This window comes from Neovison vison, chromosome 3 (genome assembly GCF_020171115.1).
Source record: "Neovison vison isolate M4711 chromosome 3, ASM_NN_V1, whole genome shotgun sequence".
In the NCBI taxonomy this organism is placed as follows: Eukaryota; Metazoa; Chordata; class Mammalia; order Carnivora; family Mustelidae; genus Neogale; species Neogale vison.
In genome coordinates this window covers 12,358,289-12,380,966 of record NC_058093.1, presented here as the reverse complement: position 1 = coordinate 12,380,966, position 22,678 = coordinate 12,358,289, and the positions used below count along the sequence as shown (strand labels likewise).

The 22,678-nt window shown below is 43.5% G+C and overlaps 1 protein-coding gene across 8 annotated transcripts in view; it reads right to left on the bottom strand.

Annotated features, from left to right (window-relative positions):
* The window catches only part of SPATS2L (spermatogenesis associated serine rich 2 like), a 162,622-nt gene that overhangs the window by 53,730 nt on the left and 86,214 nt on the right, over window positions 1-22,678 (bottom strand). For all 8 annotated transcript variants that reach the window (XM_044241246.1, XM_044241244.1, XM_044241251.1 and 5 more), the window contains one exon: window positions 3,333-3,441. In XM_044241246.1, the coding sequence (XP_044097181.1) occupies window positions 3,333-3,441 (109 nt within the window). The remainder of the gene's footprint in view (window positions 1-3,332; window positions 3,442-22,678) is intronic.

Below are 22,678 nucleotides of genomic sequence, written 5' to 3'. Positions count from 1 at the left end.
GACTGACTATCTGATGTTGGTTTCACGCTTGTCCCCTCGCAAAGGGATGGGATGGGCTCTTCAGAAGGCAGGCTTCCACTTGGAAACAAGAAAGTAGTTCGTCGAATGACAAGCTGATTCCAGGTTTTCACTTTCGTATGTAAAACTTACGTTCACATACCTGTGTGGCCATGCACAGGCTCAGAGAGGAAAAGCCTAACCTGATTAAGTTGTAAAATATTTTAAAAGACTGATCAGCTATGGTCACTGTCTCCACATGGCCTAACGAATTCTCCGCTCATTCCAACTGGGCGGGGTGTCATTTCAACACTAAGTTATTGGTGATGGGTACATGGGTTGTTTTCATATAAATAGGTACTTCTTTTTTTTTTTTTTTTAAGATTTTATTTTATATGACAGACAGAGATCACAAGGAAGCAGAGAGGCAGGCAGAGAAAGAGAGAGAGGGGGAAGCAGGCTCCCTGCTGAGCAGAGAGCCCAATGCAGGGCTTGATCCCAGGATCCTGAGATCCTGGGCCAAAGGCAGAAGATGACCTGAGCCAAAGGCAGAAGCTTAACCCACTGAGCCACCCAGGCGCCCCTAAATAGGTGCTTCTAAAAGAGTAGCTCTTAAATGAATTCTTTTAACAATTTTAAGCCTTCTCGTACAATCTCATTATACTAATAGTTCTCTACGATGAGTGTGTTGGCTAAACAAAGATGAACTTCAGGCTGGTCTTTATAACAAATTTCAAATTAGTAGAGTCCCAATTATTGAGTCCACTGTCACTGTTAGATAAGCAGAAGGCCATATTGCTTTGACTAATGTTTAAACAGGCTAATTATTCCTATCTATTCAAAGTTTCCAATTCAATGCCCCTCTTAGGCTTTCTGAGTTACATGTACTTGAAATAATACGACGGCACTTAAAAGTAAGCTATAATTCAGACTTTTTATTAACTGAGCTGGTCTCTCTCTCATTTGCCCAGAGAATTAATGTTTCACCATATTTTCCTTTTGGAAAAGGAAAGTCACTTTCATTAGGCTTCTTGGTTAGTCAATCCAGGCTAATAATCATTAGGGTAGTTCTTACTTACAGCTACATTTCAGTTTTCCAAATAAAATTAAAATTTAAGAAAGTGTCAAGTACTGTTCTTTTTAATCAGAGAAAGGAGGTGAGTCGTTTACTGCTTGAAGTGCAATATTCAATTATTCCCCGAATTTTCCTATTTTGACATAAATTCTATTTGCAATTTGGACAATGAGCTTTTAGACAGTAATTCTGAAGGAGAAATACTCATGTTCACAGCAAATTTTGAAACCGTTATTACTAAATTTTAATTATACTGAAACTGCTCAGAGCTTTTGAAACCACTTGGAAACAGTGCTTTTAATATGCCTCATTAGTGATTCCTAACAAATATTTTTGAATCTCAGTGGGTTTTTTTCTTAAACTTTCATAGTAGTGCATCTTTTTTTTTTTTTTAAAGATTTTATTTATTTATTTGACAGACAGAGATCACAAGTAGGCAGAGAGGCAGGCAGAGAGGAGGAAGCAGGCTCCCCGCAGAGCAGAGAGCCTGATGCGGGGCTTGATCCCAGGACCCTGAGATCATGACCTGAGCCGAAGGCAGCGGCTTAACCCACTGAGCCACCCAGTCGCCCGAATCTCAGTGGTTTTTAAACAAATTTCCCAACTGGTCCCCAACCAAAGTGATACGAGGTTTCTCAGCAATCAATGAGTTACTCTAACGAGATCTCAACACTGATGAGGTGACAATTTCAAGGACAAGCACGGTGCGTTACTTAGATACAAATGGATCTGGTGACTTTCTTTCCGTTCCTGGGCATCTGTGCGTTTCATCAGGACCACTTTGTAATAAAAACTTTCATGATGGGGAATGTGGGGGCTTCAATCCAAGTGAGGGTGGGGAGGAATGGGGATAATAACCTTTTTCCTTTCCTAAAGCTTTTTTCCATGCAAGTGATGTTGGCAAGTGAATCTTGAGAGTTTATTGGAGCCAGGATGTGCAGATTTCCAAAAATTTTTTTCTTGAGACAAACTGCACCAAATGCTGCAAATTAAGTGAATATCAGATTCTCTACTATTTGTTCCTTACGACTCAAAATTCTGTATCTGCTCGTTCATGAGGCAGAAAAAAACCCAGAAAATTTACTCACTATGGGTCTACCTGCAGGTCTACTTTGAATGACAATCATTTTTAAATTCAACTGGGACCCTAAACCTTGATTGTGGATATCAGAATGTGAGAGTGTATCAGGATCTTGCCTGAAATGTCTTGTAAACCTTGGGAAAATTATTCTATTCCCAGGAAAATAAGTAAATCAAGCCATCCTTAACAAATCAAGTATAAGCAGGATATACCTGAGAAATGGGCTGACGGGTCTTCCCTGACCACATTTATCAGATATGTTTAGTTGGTCCATATTTATGACAGAGAAACTAACACCAGAATGGAAGACATATGGTAACTAAGGACAAGCAGGAGATCTTTGTTCATAAATGGAACGTGCTCAAAGAGGAGAGGAAAATTTCCCCATAATTTGCAGAAAATATAAGGGAGGAGGTCACAAGTTTATAAGATAAACATATTCCTGAGACTTTAGATTCAATAACGTCACTTTTAGACAGCACAAAGGTTCTACAGGTAGATAAGACGAATAGATATTCCAATTAAGTAGGCAATCTCAAAATAAAAAACAAAGGATATTACAGAATAAACCAGTCCTCTCAGACTGTAAGCATCAGGTGCAAGGACAGCAGTCAATCAGGCTGTGTAGAACTGTGCTGGCTGAGAAGTTGGATACGCAAGTGCATTACCCTCCATGAACAAGGACACCATCAAGTAAAGGACATGTTTATAACAAACTGGAAAGACTGGTGGACGATGGAATTGATATCATTATAACAGGCAGCTTTTGGAAACTAGCTACAATCTTCTTCTTTTTTTTTTTTTAATGAAGGAAAAAGAAATCCCAAATCCTGCTCTTACTGAGTATGTAGATGTGTTTTTAGACCTTAGCATATTTTGGGGGTGCCCGGGTGGCTCAGTGGGTTAAGCCTCTGCCTTCGGCTCAGGTCATCATCTTAGGGTCCTAGGATCGAGCCCCACATCGGGCTCTCTGCTCAGTGGGGAGCCTGCTTCCCACTCTCTCTCTCTCTGCCTCTCTGCCTCCTTGTGATCTCTGTCTGTCAAATAAATAAATAAATAAATAAAATCTTAAGAAAAAAAAAAGCTTAGCATATTTTTATGAGAATTAAAATGTTAGGAACTAATTGTTATTTAATGCATTGAGAAGACACAGAAGAGTTAGGGGTCACGCAGACTTACCATCCACAAAGGCTTGCACTGCCTTATCTACGTTAAAGTCAAACTGTTGTAGCACCAGGACGATTTCATTATTGCTTTTGTTGGGAACAACTGATCGAACTGCATAGATCTATAAAGAAAAAGAAAAGAAAAAGTAAGATAAATACTTTAAATATCGTTCACCCATGAATCTCTCATTGGGATAGAACCGTAACTGTCAGAAAGGCCGTGCAAAGCCAACTGGTCTCTCTTCGTGCCATTAGGCGGACTCGGGCATTTCAGACCAGTGAAGGTTCATCCTAGTAATCACCTCGATACCCTTTTTATTTATGTACACATTTTCACAAAGCGCTCCTTGTGGGGACCGTAGTAGTAAGTGTGAAAAGCCAGCTCTGGTCTTGCGATCCGCCTTGCCCCCAGCCACCCACCCCAGCCCACCCCCAAGACTACAGATGCGCACAAGACGTGTTTTCAGTGAAGGCACAGATTGTTTTCTGTCTGCGGCCCTCCTCTCCACTGGCTCGGGGGCTGTCTTTGGAAAACTGACAGAAGCAGCCTCATGCCTCAGCTTCTCTCATCTGCACAGTGGCAAGAGTCATCTCAAGGCTCACACCAGTGTGTTGCCAAACTCCATTAATGCTTACAGAGATATAAAAACGTGGGGCATTGTACTTTTGAAATGGCAAGCTTAGCACATTTCTGAAAATCAAACATTCAAAACATTGTAAAAGCAAATACCTATATGAGGGCTAAGGATTTCCACAGGTTAAGTTGATAATAAAATTTTAAAGGCCATATGTATTTCTTAATCAAATTTAGCACATGTTCTTTACTAACAGAACTGGTTGACCTCTATCCCACAGAACTTGGAATTATTACAGGATGCACTACTTATTTGAGCAAAACTTAGCTCACCCAGCTTTCTTTTTTTTTAGATTTTATTTATTTGTTCGACACAGAGAGACAGTGAGAGAGGGAACACAAGCAGGGGGAGTGGGAGAGGGAGAAGCAGGCTTCCTGCTGAGCAGGGAGCCTTACCTGGGGCTCTATCCCAGGATCCCAGGGCTCAATCTCAGGATCCTGGGATCATGACCTGGGCCAAAGGCAGGTGCTTAACGACTGAGCCACCCAGGAACTCCCTCACCCAGTTTTCTATGGTGGGGATTTCCTTAGCTTCTGGTGATAGATTCTAGAGTCTGCGTTGTGCCAAGGTCACGTGGTATCCATAACAGTGATCACGAAAGGGCTGCAGAATCCTGACATGTTTTCATCAATGGTTCAAGTGTGGCTAATGGGGCTTTGGAATTACATACAGTTTACTGTAATCAAATCCAGGAGTGATGGATTGTATGGGTATGATATGTGCAGTGTGACTCTAGTGACCAGAACGTTTGGTTAAGCAGCGTAGCCTGTTTTCTAATTACGTCAGAAAACGGGCAGCCTATTTCACACAGATCTGCACACAGGAGTATTTGATTATTACGAGCAAACAGCACAAGCTATGAGTATCTAACTTAGAGAGGTCTGACACTACTGATCAGAAAACTGGTTTTGAAACTTGACATTCATAAATGCCACATGTGGGTTTTACCGAGGACTCTAATATTTGTATGTATGTGACTCAAGATTCCTTTAATTTTTTTTCCTGTTCTCACCTTTTAGGATTCTTGGCTTTTTAGCTTACACCTTAAAAAAGTTAACTTCTTCAAATATAAGTTCTTTCTCACTTTTTCTCCTTTCCCTCTTTAAAGATCCATTCAGTGAATATTTTTTTGAACGCCTATTGTATGAAAAGGCACCAAGCTTCCTGGAACTTAGAGACTAAAGAGGGATATATACATTGATCAAATGATCACACAAGTGAATACATACTTCTACATTGTGATTAATGCCATACTGTCATATAACAGGGTGACTTGACATTACATATGCATGCTAACATCTGAAAGACAAGTGAGAAGAAATGGGTAGGAGTAAGGGGAAAAGCATTTTAGGTAGAGGGAACAGCATGACTGAGGACAGAGGCCCAGATGAGGAAGGAGTAGCTGGAGGGGAGGGAGGTGGGTGGCTGTGGTTGAGGCTTTCATAACAGAGGATGAGGCCAGTTGTGGGCAGGGACTAAATCATGCAGGGCCTACAAGGCCATGCAAAGGATTTAGGTCTTACGGGCATCCCTCAACCATCCTTTCTTTCTTTCTTTTCTTTTTTTAAAAAATATTTTATTTATTTATTTGAGAGAGAGAGAGAGAGAGAATGAGAGAGAACATGAGAGAGGAGAGGGTCAGGGAAGCAAGGCTCCCTGCCTGAGCCAGGAGCCCATCTGAGACTCGATCCCAGGACCCTGGGATCATGACCTGAGCCCAAGGCAGTTGCTTAACCAACTGAGCCACCCAGGCACCCAACCATCCCTTTCTTCTTCATTGGGTTAGAAAAATAGCTTTCTCACTCTATTTCTCTCTAATTGTGTAAGTTAAGGTATTCAGTACATTGATTTGCTAATTTATATCCTGAGAGATGATCAGCAATACAGCATTAGCTAACACCTCTATTCTGTCACATAATCACCATTTCTTTTTTGTAGTGAGGACATTTAAGGTCTACTCTCCACAACTTTCAAGTATATCATAGAACATTATTAGCTATAATCAGCACATTGTACTTTAGGTCCCCACAACTTGGTATCCTTATAACTGGAAGTTTGTGCTCTTTGACTCATATCTCCCCATTTCTCTGTCTCTTTTTTAATGAGAACCTGAGAGAAAAACAAGAACAAAAACACCTTCATCCAGCCAAGGAAAGTCACTAACAGTGTGTGTCCAATAACAGATACAATTGACCTAGTAGCTCCTAGTCCGTTGGAGTTATGTATGAACACTACATTTACCCTTCTAATGTAGTTCTTTTATTTATTATTTATTTTTTAAAAGGATGTATTTATTTGGCAGAAGGACAGAGAGTCTTAAGCAGACGCTGTGCAGAGTGCGGGGCCTGACATGGGTAGGGCTGGATCTCAGGACCCTGAGAACATGACTTGAGCTGAAATCAAGAGTCAGACACTTAACCGACCGAGCCACCCAGGCACCCCCGGAGTTCTTTTAAATAAAATTCTAGCATTTCAAGCATTTCAAGGTTGGTTAGCATTATCTAAAATTTCTTAATAATTATCATTATCATTACTTTATCACCCATACCCTTCTATATAATGCAACCATCAGTTATTAATTCCATTAATTGCATTATAATTACATTAGATCAAAGTTTTCAATCTACCTGCACAATTGTGTGATCATAAAGACCCAGAATTATGGAATAAACATAAAGTGACTGTTGTCCTTGCCTCCACTCTCTCCTCTGCAAAACATATTTTATTATGTTAAGGTGAAACACAATACACAAACCATAGCTTATGAAGACACTTCTTTTTTAGGCATTTATACAAGTCTTGTCTATTCCTCTTGAAAAGGAAAAAAAAAAAAACCAATAATCACAGTCAGATATAGAAAACATCTATCCTTGTCATTTTATATATTCCAGCTCTAAACATACCCTAAGAAAATTGCCAATAACTGAGTTCTGATATCAAATCTGACTATGAAAATTGCCTACAGTCCTCAGAGGAAGATCCCTAAGACAGGAATGTCCTGTTAAAGAAATGAGAAAAAAGAAAAGAAAAAAGGATTTCTGCCTATCCTTAGACATTCCACAGCGATGTTGAATTCTAGTGAATTTCTGCGCCAAGCTCTGTGTTTGCTTTCATCACAGGGCTTGGGTAATGGGAAGACAGTAGTATTGTCTTTCCACCTTCCTATTTATAAATCCACGACCTCTATTTTCCAATGAAGACGTTTTTGGGAAAGATGGAGAAATCCTGTGTGCTCCTATGTGCCTGTAAAAATACAAGCACCTCGGGGTGTCACTGTTCATGATGCAGGAGGCGTGAGAAGGGGTCCGAGCATTTCCATCTAAACAAGACCTCATCGAGCAGTAGCTCCAGAAGGAGTGGGTCACGGAGAGGCTGCACGAGAGGCCGCCTCTGCGTTTGGAAATGAAGCTCCGAAGAGCGGATCAGTGAACGCGTGACTCCCGGGGGTTCGCATCCCGGGAGCTCAGACAACTTGCGCCCGCAGCGCCTGTTTTGCAGAGCCCGTTTCTGGCGCGGCTGCACACGAGCGGCCTCTACTTCGCTGCCACAGCCCAAGCCGGTGTGGCTGCCGCTGCCGCTACCCGCAAGGCCCTGCTGGAGCCGCGCCCGCCGCGTCCCTGCCGGGCTGTCCCGCCCGCGACAGCTCGGTCCCAGAGGGGCGGGGTGGGCGGCACGGGCTGCGGGGCGGGGGCGGGGGCGGGGGCGTCGGAACCTCGAAGGCTGCTGCGGCCCATTCAGCAACCGCTTGCGCTCTCTCCAACCCCTGCTCCCTTGCTGGGCTTCTCCTAATTTAAGTCTGCTTTGGCAAATTCAGTTTGCCATTGAGAAATGTGCCTTTTGCGCCTCCGCAGTTGCTCGGATTTTCCCTTCCGCGTCGTCGTCTCCCCTGCGGGGCTCTCCAGGGGGCTTTCGGTCTGGCTGCGCAGGCTAGGCCCGGGCTGCCTCGCGGCGCCCCGCCGGGGTCCGCCTGCTCCAGGAGGCCAGGCCCAGGGCCTTGCACAGACGCTGCTTGGTTTCAGCTTCCCACGGAGCCCACCTGCCCTGGACTGGAGTGGTCTGGGCTAAGAGCGGTCGGACCCGGTGTGCATTCGCGGAGCCTGTCTGGGATGACTGCTTAGAAATTCTTCTTGGCTTACTGATGAGTCACTGAGACTATGTCTGAGTTTCAAAAATGGTTCTCAGCCCAGGGTTTTCAATGCACTACACAGCTCTGTGATGGGTGAAGAAGACCCAGTATTCTCCAATAAACATAACACAACCGCTCTCTCTGCTTCCACCGGCCCCCACCCCCGCAAATTCGCTGCGAGGCTACCATCAGGCTACATCACTCAAGTGTGATCACCACCGTTCCACCCCCTCTCTTACGAGGAAAGCTGTGGCTCTAGGATCTAGCATTCAACCTGCGCTTCCAAGCTGGGTCGGGCTCGGCCCAGTATCAGCTCCCACCTCCACTGCTGTCGGCTTTGCCCTTGACAGGAGAGGCCTCTGCTTGTCCAAATCGGAGAGGCCAGCTGAAATGCCATGTGTCCCATGAAGTCCTTTCCTAGCCCCGCCCGAAGTCACCCCACCTCCTTTCACTTCCCGCAGCCCTTATCAGTAGGCGTCTCTTCACACCCGGTACCCTCTGCTCTCTGCCCTAAGTGCGTCAGGGCTGTGGTCACTAGACGGTAAGCAACACGAGGGTATGAGTTCTCCTCTCAGACCTTTCTGCATAATCAGTGCGCCCACCATGATGACTGATAAGGCACCTAGTAGGTACTTAGCAACTCTTTGTTGAGTGGGAGAATGCCAGCCGGTAGCTAATATCCGGCTGCTGTTTTGGGTCAAAGGAAGATCCTGCCCGCAGGTCTGGGCCTGCCTACAACTCTGCATTTACCATCCACAGTAACAGGGCAGGCAGGGGGGAGTCAGCCGACTGTGGTATGAGCTCAGCACTATATGGGTAAGGAGAGTATGTGCCTCTCCTCTAAATTTCAGTAACAGAGATGGGAAGGCTATTTAGGAGACTTGATCATTTTATTTCCTTTTAGGTACTCATAAGATTTTGTGAAAAAAAATTTTTTTTAAGATTTTATCTATTTATTTGTCAGAGACAGAGGGAGAGAAAGCGAGCGAGCACAGGCAGACAAAGGGGCAGGCAGAGGCAGAGGGAGAAGCAGGCTCCCTGCCAAGCAAGGAGCCCGATGTGGGACTCGATCCCAGGACCCGGGGATCATGACCTGGGCCGAAGGCAGCTGCCTAACCAACTGAGCCACCCATGTGTCCCAAGGATTTTGTGAAATTTTAAAAATATGAAATAGCACAGTAATTGGCTATCATTCCAAAGGCCAGCCCAGCGGACAGATAGTGGTTGAGCTCTCCCTAAGCCACGGGCCCTGAGGATGCCCAGGGGACCCGGACACAGCTCCTGCCCTAAGAGGGACAGTGGAGCAGTGGGGCAGAACCATATGTACCTGGAAGTGTACAGCAAGCCCGTGCTGTCTTTATGAACATGCTGGGGTACTGCAGAGAAAGAAGCAGTAACTTTTGCCCGAGGAGGGGGGAATACTTTACAGAGGAGACAGCCAAATATCAGAGGGAGCTTTGGAATTGTACAGACCTATGGTCTATTCTTGGCCCGGCTACATGCTAGCTCTAGGACCCTGGATGCACTGCTTAAATTGTTAAAATTTGGTTTTGTAGCTGTAAAATGAGGATATTACCTGCTAGGGTCTCAATAAAAATGAAAAGAGATGATGCATGTCAAGTGTTTGATATAGAATTTGGCATATATTAGCTGCTCAATAAATTTTAAGAAGCATTGGCACATTTACATTGGGCCACGAAGAAGAAAGGTCCCTCTGGCATGTCTTTGAAATGGAAAGAACATCTGGCCAGGGTCATGGCCAAAACTTACTTGGTTTCCTCTCTTCTTCTTCTTCTTTTTTTTTTTTTTTTAAGATTTTTATTTATTTATTTGACAGAGAGAGAGATCACAAGTAGGCAGAGAGGCAGGCAGAGAGAGGAAGGGAAGCAGACTCCCTGCTGAGCAGAGAGCCCGATGTGGGGCTCGATCCCAGGACCCTGGGATCATGACCTGAGCTGAAGGCAGAGGCTTTAACCCACTGAGCCACCCAGGCGCCCCGGTTTCCTCTCTTCTTAAGAAACTTCCCGCACAGCCTCATTGAACGGTCAGTGGACCTAAGGCTCTCCTCGATTCCCTCCTTCTCCTGCAAGCTGATGCACCATAAGGAAGCCCATCTCTAGGGTAACTAACAACATGTGCTTTCTCCACCCCCACCCCCTGCTCCTTCTTCCATTATTGATTCACTAAATGCCTTCTATGATCAGGCACTGTACTAGTGGCTGGATACAGTAGCAACAAAATAGTTAAGGTCACAACAAAGCTATAGAGGAAAAGACATGGAAATGTATACACTTAAAATGTATATAATTGCAGCTCGTGCTAAGTGAGTGATATGAAGGAAGCAATCAGGATGTAGTGATAATGATCACAGGGGTCAGGAAGTGGCCTGGCAGAAAAGACAAGTGAGCTAAGCAGATTGTCAGCCTGGGGAGTCTGGGCTCTTCGACACTGGGAGAGAACAGAATGGAGATGAAGAGGGCTGTTCTGGAGCTGCCTGAAGCAGCTGTCCTGCCTTCCTGCTTCTTCAACTTTTCTTGAAGTCCCATGACACCCTACCAGACCTTTCTAATAACCTCTCTTGTATTTGCCCTAGTTCGAGAGGGTTTCACCGTCTAGAGTAAGCAGCAAGTGCCTAGATGCAATACAAGCAGCTAGGGCTGAAAATAAAAAGAATAAAGCCAAATAATTGATTCAGTTGGCAAAGGGGAGAAATGGACGATTTTACAGATAAATTCAGTTAGGATGGGAAGGACAGAATGGAGAAGGCCCATGAGCCTGGTTCACGTACCTCTTCCTGCACTCGTGTTGGTGTCATTATTTACGTGACTACGTGTCCCACTGGGATATAAGCTCGTCAGTGAGAGAGACCTTTGTTTCATGTTTATGGGGGCCTAGAACAATGGGTGGCATTCAGTAGATGATTCATAAATGTTTGCTGAGTAGATGAATGACCAACGATATGAACTGAAGGAAGTAGGGAAGATGGCTATGGAAATAGCCCAGTTTCATTTTTCTGGTTTTTTTTTCCAGTGCAATTTCTGAAATTCAGCATGAAGTATGACAGTATTTTATGTATTTATTTTAAAATATTTTATTTATTTGATAGAGAGAGACATCGAGAAAGGGAACACAAGCAGGGGCAGTGGGAGAGGGAGAAGGAGGCTTCCTACCGAGCAGGGAGCCCATTGCGGGGCTCAATCCCAGGACCCCAGGATCATGACCTGAGCCAAAGGCAGATGTTTAATGACTGAGCCACCCAGATGCCCAAGTATGGCAGTATTAAAAAGGATTCGAGCCCCAAATGGGAGGAGTACCTCCTAGGTCCCAGGCACTGTATGTGGCTCGTCTTAGCCTTGAAGAGCTTGCAATCTTGTAGCTTAATCTCCTCCCCTACAATAAGGACAGCAATCAAACAGCCAGCAACCTCCTTTTCACATCAGCAAGAACCAGAGTTATTTATGGGTTTGCCATTCCTGCAACTTTGAAAGGAATTTTATAACCAGCTTTGGTCACATTTCTCAAATGCTGAGCCATTCGGAGATGCCTTAAAAACAGCTCATCTGTGTACGTTCTGCTTCACTTGCTGGACCACTACTATCATCTCCACACTAATGAAGGCGCTTCTCTTATGAATCTTCTTGAGGAAGAAAACACTCTTTGTAGACCAGCACCTCTGCATCCCGGGTAATTCTATAATTTAATTGCCTTTTCTAACATCTACTTTCTGCCAGCAAAAAAATATGCATGAGGTGTTGTCATGTTCTACTTGGCTGACTTTTGGGGAATTAACAGCAGGGGTACAAATCAAAATTAACTTTTCTTTTTTTTTTTTGCAGGAAACCAGGATTAGAAGGAATAATGAAGATTTGGAAGTGGAAAAAATGCAATTTTCATAGGATCATGGGAAGTTTAAAGTAGAGAAGATGTTAGAGATAGGCTAGTTGTGGCTTCTCAAACTTTAAAGTACATTCAGGTCACCTAGGAATCTGATCAGAATGCAGAACTGATTCAGACGCTTGGGGTAGAGCCCCAAATTCTGCATTTCTAATAAGCTCCCGGGTGATGCAGATGCTGCTTGTCTAACAGGATGTGGTAGGCATAATAATGGCCCCCCAAGACATACGTGTCCCAGTCCCCCAGACCCTGTGAATATGTTAGGTTACATGACAAATTAAGGTTGCACAGAATTAAGGTTGTTAGTCAGATGATACTGAAATGGGGAGATTATCCTGGATTATCTCAGTGGTCCCAATATGATCACAGGATCCTTGTAAGTGGAAGGAGGGGGAAGAGAGTCAATGGTCAGAGTGATGCAACGTGAAATGGACCTGACCAGCCGTTGCTAAGTCTGAAGATGAAAGGGGCCAAGACCAAGGACTCCAGGCAGCTTCTAGAAGCTGGAAAAGGCAAGAAAACAAATTCTGCAACTAGAGCTTCCAGAGAGGAACACAGTCCCTGCTGACATCTTGATTTTAGCTCAATGATAACCACTTGGACTTCTGATTTCCAGAAATGGAAGATAATCCGTTCGTGCTATGCAAAACTACTAAATTTGTGGTGATGTGCGACAACAAAGGGAAACTAATACAGTGGTGTGCAACTTGAGGAGCAAGGTCTACCCCTTTCTTCCTCCTGGTAGGGGGATGTCTTTCGCTTGCTTGCCAACTGACCCCTTAAAGGAAAAATACACCTTCCAGGGGCATCTGCGTGCCTCAGTCCATTCAGCATCTGCTCAGGTCATGATCTTGGGGGCCTGGGATAGAGCTCCAGCCCCGCACTGGGTTCCCTTCTCAGCGGGGAGTCTGCTCCTTCTTCTTCCTCTGCCCCCCAATAAATAAATAAAATGTTTCTAAAAAAAATACACCTTCCAAAGGGTAGCACATCCATATTTTGAGGGAACACACACACATATTTTGAGGGAATTCTAACTATTCATTCAAGCCAAATTCTGTGAAGTAAAGTGACATGAATCTGACACAATCTTTGCCCCCAGGAACTGACAAAACAATGGGAAAATAAGGCAAAGTCATAAATAACAACCAGACAAGAGTCATTCTGACAACGAAATCCTCTCTGATTCACATGTTCTCTGTGTTTCTATTTACCACGAACCCTCACAGGTTTCCTTTGTTTTTGGCCTGGACTCTGGAAAAAGCCTTCTGATTGAGTTCTCTGGCTTGGTTTTTACCTCTCTCCAAACCATCTTAAAACAACCACTGCACAATAAATCTCCCCAAAATGGTTAAGTATGTTTATCTGACTGAGGGCAGGGGCCGGCAGTGAGAACGAATTTGAGCAGAGGAAAGACAGGAGATGAATGGATTATGAAACAAAGGCCCGGAGGAGATGGGAGAAAATGGTATCAAAGTCCATGTGGAAAAGCAAACTCTGGAAAGGAGTGGAGTTTCTTCTCTCTCATTCTTGGAATTCTGAGAAAGGAGAGAAAGGAAGATACAATGCCAATTTGAGACTGTGAGGAGGAACTGTAAAGAAACTATTTCCTGACTGAGAGTTCTAGAGCTTGCTTCAGGCTTTAAAAGGTGGAACAGGCTTAGAGCTGCCTTATGGGAAGGTGAGAGGACTTGTCTTGATAAAAGGAAGCATGAAGGGCAGGAGTGAGGGTCCACGAACGCTGGGCAGCACGGACCTGGCCTGATTTCCCCTAGCACCTCTCAGTAAGCCAAGAGCTGGCGCAGAGAAAAGAATGATTCAAGCGTACGAACCATAAGGAACAAGGTGGTACATCTTAGGGCTCAGGAGATAGAGACCGAGAGTCATAAATGCAGCTGATGGAGGGATCTGTCGTCTATGAAGGGGGATGACAGACCGAGAGTAGGGAGAGGCTGAGGGCTGCGGGATCCTGCCGAGAACAGAGCCCATGTCGAAGAGAAGGCAAGGAAGAGAGAGGTCAGTGATCACAAGGATGCTGATATTGCCAGTCGTTGGTCCTAGTCTTCTGCAGTGTAAATAGATCCTTTTCCTCAAGGTCAGCCCTTGGCTTTTCTCAAGGAACCAAAGTGTTCCGCAGAATGCCATCCTTTATGGAGTAAACGTCTGCTCTTCATCAGGTTTTGTTGTTGTGTTTTTTTTTTTTTTTAAATTAGCCGTGTTTCCCAAGCTTTTACCACCCTGGTCAAGCTCCTCTAAGTGTATCTGAAATGTGGTTCTAATTGAAGCACGTTGTTCCAGAGCGTGTGGATCGGAGCAGAGGACTGTGGGCCCTGCACCTGACCTGGGTGGGCTCGGTTTATCCATTAAAGGAATCTAAGACGGCATTAGCACTTTCAGGAGGCGCATCAATTACTGGCTGAAATGGGGGCTTACTTTGCTACTAACACACCGTGGATTGTTTCTGCAACAAGTGTCCCCTATCCTATACTTGTGCAGTAATTAGAATGCAAGGGTAGAATTTTGTATTCATCTTTGTTAAATTTTAATCTGTAAATCCCCGCCCATTTCTCAAGCCAGCTGGAACCTTGCTTTTACCCGCCCCCCTCTCCAGAAAACATGGAACGTATTAGCTCTTCTTTCTAACTTTGTACAATTTTTAAAATTAGTTGATGTCTTCTATGTTTTTCCCAAACTGATTTGAAGGTTTGGATGGGCCAGAGCCAAGTACAGAGACCAGAGTATTACAAGACCTTCCTTTGGAGCTGATGTTCACCTTTTAACCCATGTTTATTCATTCAGTCACCATGCATGGACTTTGCTGAAGGCTGGACTGCACGCGGTGACAGGCACACCCCTGACCAGCTTCAGAGTTTACAGTGTAGGAAGGCAGATGTTCCGTGAATGTCACAGAAGGGAAAATAAAGACGATTTGGGTGACAGCAACAAGGGAACCTATCCTTATCTAGAATCAGGGAAGCCCCATCCCAAAACTGAGGATGAAGGGTGATTAAGACCAGGAGAGGGGGGCAGGGAGGAAGAAATGGAGTGTTCTAGAAGAGCACACAACCTCTAGTGATGGACAGGACAGAGTGACTAGAAGCACGTTCAAAGCCATGATGCTCCAGGGCTGTGGGAGCATTAAATGTTAAAAGGAAGAGGATTTCAGATGAAGCTGGATCGAAAAGGCATGGAACAAAGTAGTGCAGGGCTCAGCAAGCCGTGCTGTCATTTTGAGCCTGATTCTGAGATCAGGCCATTGAATGGTTTTAGCCAGAAGAGAGTGACAGTTGCATATTTAAGAAGGTCACCGTTGTGTCTATAGAAATGAGCAGCAGGAGGTCAAGTGGACGGCAGGATTCTAATGCCGTCCGTGTCCAGGGGACAGAAAACAGACCAAGATGGGGTCAGTGTAGAGGATGACTCCCAAATCAGTTGAGAGAAGTGATTGATGGGTGTTTAACTAGACGCAAGAAATGAGGAAGATGCAAGACTATGAATGAGCCAGGTTTCTGGCTTGATCATTTAGGTGATAGTGAGGTCATTGGAGAGACAAGGAGTCCTGGTAGAGGGGGAGCACCCTACCTGGGGGATTTATGAAGTCTCCACAGAAATACAATCTCTGAATCCGCACCTCCAAGGAGGAACCGAGCCAGGAAAACAGATTTGGGCACTGTTGGCATCAGATAGCAGTTCTCAGCCATGGCCGCCAACTGGAAACATCTGGTGAATTTTAAATGTATTCCTACACCTGGGTCCCATCTCCAACAAGTACATCTGGGCCTGGTCATTGATTTTTTGTTTTGTTTTCTTAGTGATTCTAATGTCCTTCCAGAAACTGAGAACCACGAGTGAGAACTAGAAGGGAAGTCCTATGTAGGTAAGGGACAGTGTGGAAGAAAAAGAAAAGAGAGTGGCTCGGGACAGACCTCTTTTTGGGTACGACTGCTCACCTGTCAACAGACTGACTTGAGTACACTACCTAGCCATCCATACCTCTCCATTATTTATGCAATGTCATAACTTCAAAAGTATCCATTCTAGTTTAGGACACTTTTGTTAGCATTAGAGAGGCTACTCCAGATATCCACTGCTTCCTAAAGAGTCACCCCAGAACTCTGTGGTTTAAAACAATAATCAATCTGTAATTTTCCAACGTTTCTGCTGGTCAGGAATTTGGGAATTCAGCTGCGTAGGTCTGGCCTAGGGTCTCCTGTGCAGGCAGGTGGAGGAGCTGGTAGGGCAGGCAGAGGGACGCAGGTGGGGTCCGGCCAGGCACCGCTCTCTCTCCTTATGGAGACTCAGGCATTCTCCACATGGGCTCTCCTTATGGGCTAGTCTGGGCTTCCTCACAACATGGTGGGCTTCGAATAGTCCGAGTGTCTATATGGCAGCCCAGAGGACCAGCACGAGTGTCCCAACTGGTAAGAGAGAGGCGGAATCACCCAGCCTTAGAAGTCCCATGGCATTCCCTCCTTTTCACCGCTTTGGTTAACCAGTTCCAAAAACCTAATTTTTAAAAAATTTTTATTTATTTATTTGACAGACACAGATCACAAGTAGGCAGAGAGGCAGGCAGAGAGAAGCGGGGGGAGAAGCAGGCTCCCCGCTGAGCAGAGAGCCCGATTCAGGGCTCCATCCCAGGACCCTGAGATCATGACCTGAGCCGAAGGCAGAGGCTTTAACCCACTGAGCCATCCAGGTACCCCCAAAACCTGCCTAATTTTAAGGGGAGGGGCACAGAACCCAACTCTCAATGGAAGAAATATTGTTAAAGCTATTGGAGAATACAATCCACCTCAAAGGGTTAAAAACCACCACCACCCAGATTTCTTTCCATCAGTTCCAGATCTACACTTTGTCAAGTCACTGAACATTTGAGGGGGACAAAAGCAAATTAATTGAACCGTTGTTGTAATACCAAATGGAAATTGATAGCTTAAAGTTATATAACTTCTTGAATTCCTAAAACTAACCTGATGACTTGTAGAGCAAGAGACATTCAAATGGCGTTTTCTCCTATCTAAAGAAATAGTAAAATTAATAGTAAAAATCAGATAACCAAAGTGTCTTAATTCCTTTAATTTCAGTCCACGATAAAATTTTCATATTAGAATTCTGACCTTTAGTCTGACACCTGCAGGTTTAAAAAATATATCAAATGGCTGCTATTCGCAGCTGTGGTACCTCTAATTCATACTGAGGTAAGAAATGAGCTTTATACCTATTTTATTTTACCGATTTAGCTAGCACGGATTCAGTATACACCTGCATGTTTACTGTAATTGTGCTCGATTCCTCCTATTTTCCCAGAACTACCTGTTACATTTGCACATAATTTAGAGCATGGCGAGCCCCCAGTCCGCTGGAAGTGTTTTCAGCCAGCCTGTTACACCCACACGGTATTAGGACTTAGGTAAATATTCTGTCTATCTACTTTCTCTGATCAATTCCACATTTGGGACTTACTAGTGAGGACAAAATAAATAAATAAATAAATAAATAAATAAATGGCAATGTTATTTTTACAAGGGATTTTGTTTTTGAGATGTTAATCAGAATAGAAAAGTAGATGCTTTTGATTGATCTTCTGCTTCTAACTTAGAATATTCAGTAAAAATCTTTCCTCCTTTTCTTTGGAGTTTGAGGTCTCCACTTTGGTGGGGGGGAAAGATAATTACTGACATCCACTCTCACTCTGGGTTTTTTTTTCTCCTGCTCATTCACAGAAATTTTCAGACAAAGAGTACCAGTAAGATATGTCACGATTACCATTTAATCAATACTAGAATAAAGAAGTTAATTACCTGTTAGTCAATACCAGAATAAAGGAGTTAAGTTAATCTCTAAATTATTTCAACCTTGGATATTTTTTCACTGTGGTGTGAAGTAAGGAGACTGTCTAAATGCCATGGAAACCAGGAACACTTGCTTTGGGGGAAGTGTGTTTGTTTTCACCTACGTACTATGTTTTAATTCCTATAGGGTTGACCAATTCAAAACAGGCATGCTGGTTTAAGCATCGGTAAAAATTATCATCCGACTGATCATGACTTGTTTTCCTGATGATTTTATGACTTAGGCTGCTTTTCCTCTAAAGGCAGCAAAAAGAGAATTAAAGCTCATTTGCACATTCCATCTCAAACAGCTAAAATTATAATTTCAGCCAATAAAAAAGCCAAACATTTAAAAATGCCCATTGATGGAGAAGTGAGTAAAGAAATGCAGTATGAGAAATGGAAATTAGAGAATCAATTCCATTTACTATAGCACCAAGAACCATAAGATACCGGAATAAACCTAACCAAAGAAGTAAAGGATCTGTATTCGAGGAACTACAGAACACTCATGAAAGAAACTGAAGAAGACACAAAAGGATGGAAGACTATTCCATGCTCATGGATCAGAAGAATAAATGTTGTTAAAATGTCTATATTGCCCAGAGCAGTCTATACTTTCAATGCCATTCCGACCAAAATTCTATGGGCATTTTTCAAAGAGCTGGAGCAAACAATCCTAAAATTTGTATGGAATCAGAAGAGACCCAAATTGCTAAGGAGATGTTGAAGTAGAAAAACAAAACTGGGGGTATCACATTGCCTGATTTTAAGCTTTACTACAAAGCTGTGATCACCAAGACAGCATGGTACTGGCACAAAAACAGACACATAGACTGGTGGAACAGAGTAGAGAGCCCAGATATGGACCCTCAACTGTATGGTCAACTAATCTTCGACAAAGCAGGAAAAAATACACAGTGGAAAAAAGACACTCTCTTCAATAAACGGTGCTGGAAAATTGGACAATTATGTGTAGAAGAATGAAACTCGACCATTCTCTTACACCGTACACAAAGATAAACTCAAAATGGATAAAAGACCTCAACGAGAGACAGGAATCCATCAGAATCCTAGAGGAGAACATAGGTACTAACCTCTTCAACATCAGCCACAGCAACTTCTTTCAAGATATGTGTCCAAAGGCAAAGGAAACAAAAGCAAAAATGAACTTTTGGGACTTCATCAAGATCAAAAGCTCTGCACAGCAAAGGAAACAGTCAACAAAACAAAGAGGAAACCCACGGAATGGGAGAAGATATTCACAGATGACACTACAGACTAAGGGCTGATATTCAGGATCTATAAAGAACTCCTCAAACTCACCACACACAAAACAGATAATCATGTAAAAAAATGGGCAGAAGACATGAACAGACACTTCTTCAATGAAGACATACAAATGGCTAAGAGACACATGAAAAAATGTTCACCATCATTAGCCATCAGGGAGATTCAAATCAAAACTCCATTGAGATATCACTTTACACCAAAATCAACAAGACAGTAAACAACAAGTGTTGGAGAGGATGTGGAGAAAGGGGAACCCTCTTCCACTGTTGGTGGGAATGCAAGTTGGTGCAGCCACTTCAGAAAACAGTGTGGAGATTCCTTAAGAAATGAAAAACAGAGCTTCCCTATGACCCTGCAATTGCACTACTGGGCATTTACCCCAAAGATACAGATGTAGTGAAAAGAAGGGCCATCTGTATCTCAATGCTCATAGCAGCAATGGCCACAGTTGCCAAACTGTAGAAAGAACCAAGACGCCCTTCAAAGGACGAATGAATAAAGAAGATATGGTCCATATATACAATGGAGTATTATGCCTTCATCAGAAAGGATGAATACCCAACTTTTGTAGCAACATGGATGGGACTGGAAGAGATTATGCTGAGTGAAATAAGACAAGCAGAGAGAGTCAATTATCGTATGGAACATAAGGAATAACACGGAGGACATAGGGAGACAGAGAGAAGGGAGTTGGGGGAAATTGGAGGGGGAGATGAATCATGAGAGACTGTGGACTCTGAGGAACTAACTGAGGGTTTTGGAGGGTAGGAGGGTGGGAGTTGGGTGAGTCTGGTGGTGGGTACTATGGAGGGCACGTATTGCATGGAGCACTGGGTGTGGTACATAAACAATGAATTCTCGAACACTGAAAGTAAATTTAAAAAATAATTAAAAATTAAAACAAAACAAGTCTATCAGAAAAAAAAATGTTGTATGTATATATAATGGAATACTCTTCAGCCTTAAAAAAAAGAAGGAAATCCTGTCCCATGTGACCACATGGATGAACTCTGAGGACATTCTACTAAGTGCAATAAGGCAGACACAGGATGAATACAGCACAATTCACTCACATGAGGTCTCTATAAACAGTCAAACTCCTATGGACCCAGGGAGTAAGAACAGTGCTTGCCAGAGTCTGGGGGGAAAGAGAATGGGAAGTTGCTTTTCAGTGGGTAGAAGTTTTCAGTTTTGCAAGATGATTAAGTTCTAGGGGGGTGCTGTGCGACACCGGGCTATGGTTAAGCACACATTGTACCCTCAGAGAGGACAGATCTCATGTGAAACATTCTTATCACAATAAAAGAAAAAATGTTAGCTTTAAATTATGCAATTGATCCCCATCATCATTTCAGTCCTTTTTTTTTTTTTTAAACTGATGGTCACCTTCAAGGATGAGAAGCAGAGTTCTGAAGGGCCTGCAGATAGGGTGACATCAGACGTGTCCTACCAGTGAACCATTAATGGACCTTACAGCTGGCTTAATCAAATTTCTTGATGTTCCAAGAAACTGAGCACAGACAGGTTATGTCCTATACTTGAACCGAGGCAGCTCATTTGTATCAGAGCTAAGACTGCCTCCAGGCCCTCTGATCCGTGACACAGTCCACTTTGTCGGGCTTGTAAGACACCTCTATGGTGGGAAAGACCATGAATTTATCCAACATTAGCGCTCGAGAAGATTCTGGAAAGCCTCTGTGTGGACCCCCTCATTGGGCAGATAACAGAAGTGAAGGCCAGAAAGGTATCTACCAAAAGATACACTGTTTCTCAGCAAAATTAACATGCTTTCTTTCCTTAGATGTGATTAGAAAGAGTACATTTTTAATAGAAAATAGGACCCTCAAATTATTATTTGCCAGAGATCCCTACGCCAGTGGCGGTATGGCTCAGCTGGCTGAGGGAGGGGAAATCCTGGAGTTGGCCTGTTAATTGACGAATGAACAATGGTTCCCAAACTTTCTATTAATTCCCTTCAAAGAACATATAAATCTTGTGCTTTTCTCTTGCATGACTGAATTTCAAAAGAAGTATTACAATTTTCTTTTTTATTAGAAAATGTTGTTACACTCTAGAATATCGTGATGCTGTGGAAATCTCTCGCTGCGGGAAGCCGAGCCAAACCCAAACCACGGCCCTCACAGGGTGCTCCCCGTCCAGGGCCTGGGATGGCGGACAGTAGTGGAAGCTCATTTCTAAGGGATGCGGGGCTCATCCAGGAGGTAGGTTTGGTCCCAGGACTCCCCAACAGCGGCAATGTCCTTCAAATCGCACTCCCAACTCTGATTCTGCCTACCTGACTTTCTCTTTTCTTTTCCCTCTTCTTTCAGAGACTCCAGACCTGCCTGCAGCGTAGCCTCTCCCTTCTCTCATAAGCTTTCCCTCACTGCCCCAACCCCCAAGCTGCTCCTCTAATCCCATGCTGGCATCTGCTTCTTGGAGGATTCAAACGAACACAAATAAGCTTTTTCTAACTACTCCTGTCTTTCTCTATTGGCGTTCCAATGCTTGCCCCAAACCAGGGAGGCACGGTCCACTCCTTTCTCCCCTCTTCCTAAGAGCTGAGAACCACCGTTCCAGAATCTTGGCTCAGTTATTTAGCTAAATATTGATTAACAAGTATTTTAGGGACATAATGTCTATGATATTACTATTACAGGAGCTGCTGAGTACATAACTAAATTTAAAGTCCATCTGTGTTTATAAGGAGCAAGTAATGAAGCTGTAGAGGAAGGACTTAGAAAGAAAGAGTGGCTTCAATAATGAGGTAAGTGGCACACTGTTAAGTGTTGAATCTATCTAATCTAATCTAATCCAATCCAATGCCTGTGCTCAAGGTCAAAACAGAAGAAACCACTGCAACCTTGTCATTTTTAAAAATCTGTATCAACTGGGATAATATAGTATGAAGGATCATTGTGAGAAACAGCTAGAATATCGGCGAAGTGCCCATAAATTCCAAGGGATTGCCAACAGAGGTAACGGTTCCCCTGCTGCCAAAGGTTTTCATTTCTGGCATGTTCCTGTGTACTCTAGCATTAACTGTCTGTGTTACACACATTACATAGACCTCTCAGCCATAGTGCAAAAGGGGCCCCTTCTCCAGCAAAAGGCTGAAAGAAGGGAGGACAGGAGAAGCAGAACAGAAACACTGTGAATTCCAATCATGTAGCTTGGAAAAGGCAATGTGATGCTAATCCTGCAATAGTAAATTTCTTCTTATCCCCCGAAACTGATGCTGACATTTCCATCTATTCATTCGGTTCCTTTAGCCTCCCTGTCAAATCTCTCCTAGTTGCCAAGCAACAAAAACAGCCGTTCTGTACATAAGCATTAGGCAATAACTATTGTCAATGTTTCTCCTTTCTTTGAAAGGGAAATTTAACGACCCTTTCCTATGAGAAAATGATGACAAGAACCTGTCCATGGTGAAACCCGAAAGCTGTTTGTGTGGTCTGTGCTTTTGCTGTTTTTATCCAAGGACTGGACTCAGATGATTTATACATCCCTCCAAATGATGAAATTAAGATTTGCCCCAAAGCTTGCATCATTTGGTCTTTAAAAACAACTATGTGTCCTA